This window comes from Lutjanus erythropterus, chromosome 24 (genome assembly GCF_056507025.1).
Source record: "Lutjanus erythropterus isolate fLutEry1 chromosome 24, fLutEry1.hap2, whole genome shotgun sequence".
Taxonomy (NCBI): Eukaryota; Metazoa; Chordata; class Actinopteri; order Lutjaniformes; family Lutjanidae; genus Lutjanus; species Lutjanus erythropterus.
In genome coordinates, this window is record NC_139340.1 from 18,662,720 (window position 1) to 18,675,211 (window position 12,492).

Here is a 12,492-nt window from a genome sequence, read left to right on the forward strand (position 1 = left end):
GTCCTGGTAAATTCATTGACAATGGTCTACAGTCCCTTAGCCAATCAGGACGCAGAACACAATGCACTGTAAAAAAAAAAAAAGGCATGCAAAATTACACACAAAAAAATCCACGAAACTGCGAGGCCGCGAAAGGTGAACCGCGTTATAGTGAGGGACAACTGTATTGCTCTCCCACAGCCAGAATTAAAATAAACGGGAATTTGTCTAAAACAGCGTCTCTTGAGAGGGGATGTCGTCAGGGATGCCCTCTCAGCCCTACACTTTTCGCCCTCTTTATTGAGCCACTAGCACAGGCAATCAGAGAAGATAATGACATAACAGGCATATTGTTACACAACACAAGACCTGTGTTGATGACAGATGACATTCTTGTGACACTTACCAACCCTAATGAAAGCTTCCTTAAATTACTGTCTCTTCTTAAAGTATTCGGTACATTCTCCGGGTACAGATTGAACTTACAGAAACTTCGAGAGGAATGCACAATTATTACGCTGGGTGGCGTATGACAGAATTCACACCGGCTAAATTTGACAACAGATTTAAACTCTGGACAAATGCAGGCATGACCTCATACTGTATGATATCCTCCAATAGAGGCTTAGATACCTTTGAACAACTTTCAAAAACATATAACGTTGAGAAATGCGATTTCTTTAGGTACCTTCAACTGAGACATTATTTTGACACAAATATTAAAAGTATTGGAGAGAAGGGACTGAGATTGATTAAGATATTCACTGATGCATACAAAGGTAACTCTAATAGGAAATTGATCTCAAAGACTTACTCATCTTTACAACTGGACAGGGGTTTTTCCACTCTGTATGTTAAATCAAGGTGGGAGAAAGAAGCTAACATAACACTGACTGAAGATGACTGGTTAAATATTTGTAGGACAATGTCTACAACTTCAAGTTCAGATTTATGGAGAGAATACACCTGGAAAAACCTTTTAAGGTTTATAATAACTCCAAAGATTGAAAAATCACAACGTCACAACCCCGAACAAGGTCGGTGCTGGAGAATGTATGGTAAAATGTCTGCTGGTCATTTTCACATTTTTTGGGAGTGCCCTAAAATCTCTTATTACTGAACAGATGTGGTGACAGAGATCAAATCTATAATCAGCTCAGAGCTTGATTTTAATTTCATTGTTATATATTTGGGAAATGTACCAACTGTGCTGAAAAGACAGGACAGATACCTGTTACAAATACTACTAGCAGGTGGTAAAAAGCAGTGACTAGAAAATGGTTGAGCATAGAACCTCCTACAATCCTTGAGTGGATAGAAATAGTTAATGACATTTATACTATGGAACGATTGACCTTTTCCCTGAGACATGCTACCAAGAAATGTGAAAAATACTGGAAAAAATGGAAGTCCTATTTGAACCTGTAGTGATTTCTTTATACATGTTTGGTTGGAGAAATAACGAAATGTATTTTTCCTTTGCATAAACAGAGTAGACTTTTAAGTTAAGAAAGAATGGGAGACATCTCACTTTGTAGGAAACACTGATGACTAGCATTAAATGGAGCCAAGGATCATAAAAACTTTTTGGACCTCAAATAACACTCATGGACATAAAGAACTTATAGATTTTGACAATGAATGTAACCCAGATTCATTCAATCCCTATTCTGTATGTTTAGCAATGTTCAACACCTGTGATGACCCTGTCTGTCTTAAGTTCTGTTTTTGTTTAAAAGAAAACAATAAAAATAAAGTTAAAAAAAAAAAAAACATATGGGAGCCATGATTGTGTGTCTCAGGTCTCGTTCTGTTTGTTGTCAGCTATGGAGGCTCTTGTATTCTCCATTTATCTGCCTGTGCAGCAGGAAACTCTTCAATATTCATTATTATTCAGTGTCTTTATGAACATTTCAATGTTTCTGGAGGTTTTTGACTCTGAGAAAAAGCTCAAACTCCTGCTAACAGCCAACATAAACCTGATGAAAACCTGAGAATACCTTTAGAAACTGCATCAGAAATCTTCTACTTGTTTGTAACTCTACTAATATTTATTCATATTGCATCACCGTGTGTCATAATATATTCTCATATACTCTTTTTTATACATAATATTAATCCTTCACATCTCTAATGTGAAATAAATTATAGATTTACATTTTCTGCTGTTCAATCATCTTCTGTACAATAAATATTCAAATGAAATCATCAGTGTGAAATTTTAGCTGCTTATTTTGTGAGCAGCTCATGTTGTTTCTCTGTGTTTTTACAAGGAAACACTATTTACATGATTTTCTCTTCATTATAATGTTACACACATCTGTGTATTAAAACATGTGTGCAGTTATCCTGCACACTTATCCATATATACACATATATCTGTCCATATGTCCAAACAGCTCCATATATCTGGATAAGTCAAAGGTGAATATAGTGTTTACAGTCTTCAGTGTAAAGTTTGATAAATGTAGTACTTTATGTTTTAATTTGATATTTATTTTATAAGTATTCTATTATCACTCAGACTTTTTTCAGCTGTACTTTTTGAGCTGCTGTAAAATGAAGGTGTGGGATCAATAAAGTTTTTCTTATCTTGTATTTTAGTGTCTTTTCATCAGATTTGTTGTTACAGTTGTCGTCCAGGAGGACGAAGACAAATTCAGTTGCACAGTTGGAACTTGGTTCTAATCATTTTACTTTGATTTACTGGTTGAAGATAAAAAATGTTTTCCTTTGCTGCATCTTCATTTGACTCTGGAATGATAATAGAAATGAGTTTAAATCAAATGGATTCATATTCCTCAGTTTGTGTTCAGGCCTGATGTTTGACCAGTTCTTCCTGATGCATTGTGGGTAGATTAGATCTAAACTCAGAGCTGCAGGAGGTTTTAGTATCAAATCATTTCAATGACTGGATGTTTTTTTAATGAGTGATTCAGTGATGATCTGTTGTCGTGTCTCCAACATGTTCAGAGTAAAACATAAAGGATTTGAAGACGTGCTGAAAAGAGATTTTATATGTATTATATGTGTATCACTAAAAGTTCACACTCAACATTTTAACACTAATGATTTTTGTTGTCTTGTTCATTATTTCCTCTTCAGACTGAGTGTCTGTAACCTGTCAGAGAGAAGCTGTGAAGCTCTGTCCTCAGTTCTCAGCTCACAGTCCTCTAGTCTGAGAGACCTGGACCTGAGTAACAACAACCTGCAGGATTCAGGACTGAAGCTGGTGTCTGATGGACTGAAGAGTCCAAACTGTACTCTGGAAACTCTCAGGTCAGATCAACTCACAGTTTGTCTTCAATGATTGATTTCTCTAAATTTCATGAGTGTTTAATTTATGCAGCTGATCTCAGGTCAGGATTTCAGTTTTCACTTTAATGAAAATGTTTCTGATGTTGTTTGTTCTTAGATCTCAGATTCACATATTATACAGGACACAACATGAACTCTGGTTCAGATCCAGAGCCTCATTTATGTTTTGATGTTTCCTAACTCAGGTCACACATATGGTCTCCATGGACACACGTCTCCAACACAACATGTCACACTAATTATGTAGAAACATCTTCATGCTACACATCAAATGAAACAGAACAAACTCAGATACAAGTTCACTAAAACTCTTTTTACTGACACCAAACACAATCCAACACCAAACAAACTCATGACCACATATCAAAAACTCTCTAGCGCCCCCTATTCAAGACATTCAGCACATTTTCACCAACAGCAGTCGGCTACTTTCTGCTCCAGACACAAACGAGGGCTCATGTGACAGCAGAGACTCCACTGAGTCCAACAGTGTGCGTCTCGCCGTTCTACCACCAAAACTCACATCAATAATCAGCCAAAGTAGAGCACATAAACACCTCAAACACCGGGCATATTGACTCTAATCAATCACTCCTGATCAATGACAGCATTTTCAAACATATGGGAACCGGCTTCCAGTATGGCAGAGCAGCAAGCAGCAGCATAAATCATAGGCTCCCAAACAGTCTTACTTCTCCCCCCTCAAAAATACCAGCTATCTAGGAAAAAGTTGTTTTGTAACATGAAAGGGGGGGAAATGAGAAGGATGAGAGGAAAGACGCAACAAAACCCAATGATAAACGACAAATCACTGAGTGAAAGCGAAGACACTAGCGACAGCGCTAGCAACCAAGCTGAGCACGAGGCTATGGAAGCTGTTCAAGCTAACACTCCTGATCAATGACAGTGTTAGATTCGTAAGGTGGTGTGTGCTTCACTACTAGGTTGCTGGTGAATTAATGCAATCACCGTGGGGCATCGATAAGAATGCTCAGGGGGATGTCTTCAGTTATCTTTATTGGAAACTTCACGCACTGTGCAGCATTTATATCGTTGACAGCAAGTTTGTTGTGTGGTTCTATCACCATAGAAAATAAAAGACATAAAATGAGTCTTAATTACATGCGAAGAATTACATACAACACTGCAGCCTCACTCAAGAGAATATAACAGCATCATGCATAATTTCCACATATAACTAATATTGCAAAGAGTACCCAATATTGGCAAATCACATGTTAAGCGACATCATAACTGACCAACAATAGCATACAACTAATAAACAGTAACATGCGATGTCTCTTATATATTGCATTTATGTACTGAACACATATCACTACTGGGCAGTGCCATAGCTCATACCTGCTGCCTACAACAGTCAGCATTTCACTGCGTGATACAGCATTGCTTCACACGGCATTAATTGCTGCGTGCTAACATAGCCACATGTATATATGAGCTTAGACCCACGGCTAACCCTGCTAACAACAACATAAGCATGAACCACACAGCACACGTGTAACAACTTAGATTACTATTTACAAACAGAAAGGACACTTACTTCTCAAAGGACGCACACCGGCTCTCACTGTCCGAATAATGCCGGTCTAACTAAGGCTGTTGTGGTCTGTTTGCCACTGTGACACTGTTGCACTCTTATCTGACTCCCGAATGCAGGGTGAGTACTTAACTTAATACTTATGACTTATACTCATTAAGACATGGAGACGAGGCTGGAGGTACAACTGAAGCCCTCACATCCCCCTTTTCCAAGACTGGGACACAGACTATGGATCCAGTCATATTAACTTTGACTACAACTTCTAGTGACAAACCACTTTAGAGAATACTTCAATAAACACTTTTCAATTAGCTTTTCTTTCAATAAAACATCATCATAACAGTTTCAATAAACTATTGCAATTTAACGTTTCAATAAGATATTCCATTAAACTCTCTCCTGCTCTCTTTCTCTCTCTTTTTTTTTTTTTACTTGTGAAGAAACATTTCAACTAACTTAACAACACAGTCACTTGTCCATTACATAGTCTCCATATCTGGCAGGGTGCCTGACTGCCCTACCAGTCCTGGTGCGGCGTGCAGGAGAGTTGTCAGTGCTCTCTACTGGAGGACCTTGTGGTGGCGGGTTGGCTGACCTGGGTGCCTGAAGAGAGAGAAGCATCTCCTCTGACAGTTCGTCAGCGTCAGTGTCTCTGTACAGACTTGAGTGTATCTTCCTCAGATGACGCCTGTTCCTCCTGAAAGTCTGTCCTGCCGGCGTCTGCACAGTGGAGGAGCGCGGCTCATCTCTTTGATGTACCACTACAGCAGGTTCCCATTAGACTTGCACCGATTTCAACTTTCTTAGCCGATTCCGATTTCCGATTTTTGAGGGGTCTGACCTACTGATTCCGATTTTGGCCGGTTCCGATTTTCAGTCTTTCTAAGAACTTTAATTGACAGCATTCACAAACATTTTTGCAACTTTTCTTGTAAATATGTTCATAATAAGACACTGACTATTAAATATTCATTTAATACTTTCTCCAAAATCATCCAGATTACAACCAGGCCTTGTTATAATTTTATATTAAGATTATGAATCGCGTCCAGCGAAATCCCGCGAGATGATCTCGCGGGATTTCGCTGGACGCGATTTCACGTGATCTTTTGTGGAAGCGGATGTAAACAAACCGGAGACTAACGCGGTGCAACAGTTTGAAGTAAAACTTTGCCGTGAGAAAAACAAACACAGAAGTTAAACGAGTCTGGATGAGAAAATGTTTGAGGAGACACATCAACACAGGTTGTTTATTCTTCAGCCAGAACAGGAGGTGAGATTTTAACTGTCCCTCTGTGAACAGCAGTCTGCTGCTAGCATGTTAGCTTGTTAGCATTAGCCTGAAGAGCTACAAAGTTTACGGCTGTTTTGCGACATTGTCAGCTGCTCTGTCTCGTTGTAGACTGTCTGTCTTCTGTCTTCTTTATCCTGTTCTTGGAATCTGTCGCTGACACCATCTTCAAGCAGACACGTGTCAGAGTGTGTAGCTGTTATCAGCGCTGTGTTGACGTCACGGTCAGTTTGTCTGCTGCGCGCATGACGTGACCATCGTGCAGAACATGTGTGACAATAGGTACGTTCGAGATGAACTGCGCCTCGCCTGGAGAGTAGACGAGATCAGGCGGCCGCAGCAGGAGGTGGAGACAAAAAGCTGCAGTCAAGTCGGACAGTTTTCAACAGACTTAGGAGAGACTAGAGGAAGAGACACGAACATCCTGATAGATCACCTGTAGGTTACCTGTAGTCTGCAGATCACGCTCATAGCTGAAGAAATAAAGTGTGTTCTTGATCGCTGATTGAAGTCAAAATAGAAGAGATCCTCCTTTTGATGCTTGTAACATCTGTTCTTTTATCTGCCTTGTAAAGCACTAAACTGTTCTTTTGATATATATATATATATATAACCTTTATTATTATCAGACACTAAATATCTGCTTGCTGACAGATTAAAACTTCATTGCAGAACAGAAGACGGATATGTCGAGCATTAAATATTACAATTACACAGAAAATTAGTATTTTATACAACACGTGGTGTTTGTTGTCAAAGTTAAGAACCAATCAGAGCCTGTCAACTTGTCGATCAGGTAACAGCCAGGCGTTTGCAGTCGGTGGAAAGCAGCTGTGGCGCCTGGCTCTACAAACTGCGGCCGCCTCGATCTCGTGAGGTTATCGTTGCCCACGTGTGCATGACGTCAGAGCAAGTCGGGATCAAGTCGGACACAAATCTAACCGGCATGCATTGTGCGCTGACCGCCGCTGATCGATTCTGCGCAGGCCTGGCTCATCTCGAACGCACCTAATGACGGGCACAGAACCGGATTTGTGACGCTGACCGGCCGCTCACCGGTCAAGGCCAGTCATGTGAAAACCGGCCTGATTCCGAGCATTGCCGATTAATCGGTGCAAGTCTAGTTCCCATCCATGCCGTGTCTGCATGTGTACAGTAGCACCTGGGGGCAGTGTTGGTAGTGGCTTGGCGTCTTGGTTGTAGTAGCGCTGCTGGCGGGACTGCAGATCCTGTAGCCTGCTGTGCACATGCTGTGGAGTTGACTGCTCTAACACGGAACTGGAACATGGGAGTGTGCTCCGCAGGACTCTTCCCATCAACATTTGTGCAGGCGACATATTCAGGCCTGTCACTGGTGTGTTTCTCAGTGACAGCAGGACGAGCTGCAGGTCTGTGCCTGTCTGTGCCCAGTGCTTTTTTTCATAGCATATTTGACAGTCTTTATGGTCCTCTCGGTGAGTCCATTTGATTGTGGGTATCCAGGGCTGGAGTGTGTCAGCTTGAATTCCCATGATGTAGCAAACAACTTCATCTCGTGACTGGCAAATGGGACGTGGTCACACACAACCTCTTTGGGGATACCGTGCCTAGCAAAGACAGTCTTCATTTTCTGAATTACTGTGTGGGCTGTCTTATCAGGCAGGTTCAGCACTTCTGGATACTTAGACCACCAGTAGAAGGTATGACTGACCTCTCAGCTCGAAGATGTCTGCCCCAACTTTCATCCATGGTATTTCTGGAATCTCATGAGCAATGAGGGGTTCTTTCTGCGGTTGTGGCTACAGCTGCTGGCACTGTGCACACTTCTCCACCATCACCTCAATATCGCGTAACATTCTGGGCCAGTGGAGAACTCTTCTGGCTTTGGCCTTTGTACGTTGTACTCCTTGGTGAGCTAGATGTAGCTTTTCTAGGATGATTTTTCTGAAGCTCTGTGGAATGATAATTTTGTCTCCAACCATCACAATACCGTTTTGCAGGCTGATGTTGTGTCGCATCGGCCAGTAGCTGAGTAGATTCCTGTCCACTCTCCGTCGTTTAGCTGGCCATCCTGTCATGTGTTGTTCACACACGGCTTGCAACAGAAAGTCTGCTGCAGTCGCGTCTTTCATTTTGTTGAGCGTTTCCTCACTCAGTGCATCTGTGGCTTCCACAACATACACAACTTTTTCATCACAGGGGTTTTCGTCTTCTCCCTTTCTTTCCACTGTTGCTCGTGACAGTGTGTTGGCAATGTACATGTGCTTGCCGGGTGTGTACATGATGTTCAGATCGTACCTCTGCAGTTGTAGCAGCATTCCTTGCAGCCGTGCTGGTGCTTTGCACAGCGGCTTCTGCACGATTATCTCCAAAGGCTTGTGGTCTCTTTGTACAGTCACTGTCCTACCATAGACATACTGGTGAAATCTTTTGGCTGCGAAGACTATGGCGAGCAGCTCCTTCACTATCTGGGCATATCTCTGCTCAGTCTCAGTGAGTGCTTACGACACATAGCATATGGGCCAACCTTCTTGGAGAAGACATGCTTCCAAGCCCATCTTTTGAGGAGTCTGCCTGTAGCGTCAGCGGCTTCTTGTGATCATAGAACCTCAGTACAGGCACTTGTGTGAGGGCCGCCTTCAGATTCTCCAGCGCTGCACTGTGGTGTGGGCTCCACTGCCACACTGCGTCCTTTTTGAGCAACTGTCTGAGAGGCACTGTCAATGAGGCTTTGTTCGGGATGTATTGTGTTAAGAACTATCTCATTCCCAGCATACAGTGCAGGCCTTGTTTGTCCTCTGGGGGCGGTATGTCGACTATTGCTTTCACCTTTGCCTTATCAGCTCTCTGTCCTTCTGATGTGATGATGTGCCCCATGTACTTTACTGTGTTGACTTTGAACTGGATCTTTTCTCTGTTAAATTTCACATTTGCTGTCTCTATTACCTTGTGTAGGATTTCATCATGCTCCTGCTCTGATGACACTGCGATGATCATGTCATGATATGATATGTACACCCTGTATGTCAACGAAAGGCCTCACAGTTCTTTTGTTGGAACACTTCACTTGCAGATTTTATCCTGAGGGGAGTCTGAGGAAGCAGTATCGGCCCCATGGTGTGTTGAAGTTGCACAGTTTTGAAGATGGCTCATCCAGTTTAACCTGCCAGTATCCATCTTTCTCGACGAGGATGGTGAAGATGGATTTCCCTGACAGTTTGCTGCGCACATCCTCAGGGGTGGGAATGGAGTAGTGTTGGTGCTTAACAGCCTTATTCAGGTCACAAGGGTCCAAACGCACCCTCAGTGAACCATTTTTCTTCATAGTAGCGACAAGGCTGTTCACCCATTCTGTCGGTTCTGTGACAGCCATTATAACTTCCCTTCTCTCTAGGTCATGTAATGTGTCTTTCAATCTGTCCATGATTGAGAGAATGTTCCTGCAGCCATGTACCACAGGCACAACATCCGGGTCAATATGTATGTGGTGAACCCCTGGAAACTCACCCAGCCCTGTGAAGACTGCTGCATATTTCTCAACCAACTCATCTTTGGTAGCTGGAGGTTTTGGTGGCTTTGGCAATGTTGTTGTGAGCGCCTACACCCTTTTTATCAGGTGCAAATCCACACAGGCTGCTCCACCCAGGATCGATGTGTCAGCCATACTAGTCACATGGAACTGTAGTGTAGCAGTATGCTTGGCTGTCTTGCATTCCAGAGACACAACGCCCTCAGGGGGCAGGCGAGAAATGGTTGTTCTTTCCACATTTGTGACACACTGCTCCGTAAGCTGGGCACTGACGTGGATCATGTTTTCTTCCACATTTTTGACAGTTGCTGGTTGCAGCATGCTTCTTGCTGCTCTTGTTCGAAGCACTCGCTTTCCTTTGCCCTGTTGCTTTCCTTATAACATCCACCGGAGCCTCATGTATGACATATGTAGTCTGCGTAGCCTGTGTTTGTGCCTTTGCTAGCTCTGTTGCTCTACATATTTCTACAGCTCTGTGTAGTGTTAGGCCATTTTCACACAACAGTCTCTCCTTCAGGTGACAATCAGTCATGCTGAACACCAGTTTATCTCTGAGCATGTCATTTTCACTTGTGCCAAACTCACAGTCTTTGCTTTTCTGGCGCAGCTCTGTGGTGAATCTGTCCACAGATGTCCCTTCTGGCATCGGATGCAACATTTTTCAGAGGGCTGCAGTAGTCTTTAAAAGCGTTGAGAACGTCTTCCATTGTCGCATCTGGCAGCTGGCACAACCATGAGTGTGTTATACACTTCCAGTGCATGTTCGCCGATGGTGTGTAGAAGAATTGCTATTTTAACATCCTCTGCCTTATCACACACACCTGAGGCCACTGCATATAGCCGGAAACGCTGTTCCCATCTGCGCCAGTTTCCAGCAAGGTTACCGGTGAGTATCAGTGGTGACGGTGGCTTGAACTGCTCCATGCTTGCGCCAGTTCATCGCTGTCCGCCGTTAGCTTGATGTTAGCACGCTGTACCACGCCTGCGTCACTCCGTAACTCCATTTTCTGACACCATGTTGTGGTCTGTTTGCCACTGTGACACTGTTGCACTCTTATCTGACTCCCGAATGCAGGGTGAGTACTTAACTTAATACTTATGACTTATACTCATTAAGACATGGAGATGAGGCTGGAGGTACAACTGAAGCCCTTAGTGGTGGCTCACGGAACAACAACAGACATGAGCAATCGAGCTCTAATCATTGCAGCCAACATAGCAGAGCACCAAGTGCTCGTACAAATATATCACAAAGGCTGTCACTCAACTAAGGTAATTGCTCACTTGTCGTCATGCGTCTCTCTCTGGAGCAACCAAAAAGGATACAATTAGTGCTGCGACTGCTGGATTGATTGATGGATCAAAAAACCAATAGGCCTACGCTGTAGGCGGGACTAAGCACATGATAGGCCAGGATATGAGGAATAAACATGCAAACAATACAAAACTTAGACAGAACACGCTAGGGGACATGGAAGCTTCACCACAGACAGCATTTTCAAACATATGGGAGCCATGATTGTGTGTCTCAGGTCTCGTTCTGTTTGTTGTCAGCTATGGAGGCTCTTGTATTCTCCATTTATCTGCCTGTGCAGCAGGAAACTCTTCAATATTCATTATTATTCAGTGTCTTTATGAACATTTCAATGTTTCTGGAGGTTTTGGACTCTGAGAAAAAGCTCAAACTCCTGCTAACAGCCAACATAAACCTGATGAAAACCTGACAATATCTTTAGAAACTGCATCAGAAATCTTCTACTTATTTATAACTCTACTAATATTTATTCATATTGCATCACCGTGTGTCATAATATATTCTCATATACTCTTTTTTATACATAATATTAATCCTTCACATCTCTAATGTGAAATAAATTATAGATTTACATTTTCTGCTGTTCAATCATCTTCTGTACAATAAATATTCAAATGAAATCATCAGTGTGAAATTTTAGCTGCTTGTTTTGTGAGCAGCTCATGTTGTTTCTCTGTGTTTTTACAAGGAAACACTATTTACATGATTTTCTCTTCATTATAATGTTACACACATCTGTGTATTAAAACATGTGTGCAGTTATCCTGCACACTTATCCATATATACACATATATCTGTCCATATGTCCAAACAGCTCCATATATCTGGATAACCTAAATCAACCCCGGCTGACTGGCAGGGGAGGGGGGGTTGCTGTCATCTATAGAAAGGTTTTTAAATGCACCCCCATCTCTCAAAGTGGTTTTACCTCATTTGAATATCTTAGTTTTAAAATTGATTCTAAACACCCAGTGCTAATTTTAATAATCTACAGACCGCCCAAGCCAAACAATGTTTTTATCCAAGAGTTTGCTGAGTTAGTGTCTGGTTTTATTTCAAAGTTTGATAAAATTCTTATTTTAGGTGATTTTAACATACATGTGTGCTGCCCTTCTCAGTCTCTTGTCACTGATTTTATAGACACTCTGGAATCTTTTAACCTCTGTACAAATTCCCACACATTCTAAGGGTCACACACTGGATTTAGTTATTCATCTCGGTCTCAGTCCTGACAACCTTGCGGTTAAGGATATCTGTGTGTTGGACCACAAAGCAATTTTATTTAATGTAATTTTATCCCAATTACCTTTTAATTGCAATTTACCTGTCCGTCGTCGCTTTTTTAACTCTGTGTCTGCCAGCCAGTTTTCTGAGCTTTTTATTTTTTTTCTTTTTTTCCATTTTCTTTTTTATTGAAAGATTAAGACATATAGCAAACAACTGGTACAGTATTTGTTTTTGCTTTCATATAATATACTAATAAAATAAAATAATTAAGAAATATTGACAATGATGGTTAA

At 41.8% G+C, this 12,492-nt stretch overlaps 1 protein-coding gene across 1 annotated transcript in view; it reads left to right on the forward strand.

The window, feature by feature from the left end:
- The window catches only part of LOC146304988 (NLR family CARD domain-containing protein 3-like), a 31,816-nt gene that overhangs the window by 9,449 nt on the left and 9,875 nt on the right, over positions 1-12,492 (forward strand). Inside the window, exon 8 of the mRNA XM_084714032.1 lies at positions 3,085-3,258. Within this exon, the coding sequence (XP_084570158.1) occupies positions 3,085-3,258 (174 nt within the window). The remainder of the gene's footprint in view (positions 1-3,084; positions 3,259-12,492) is intronic.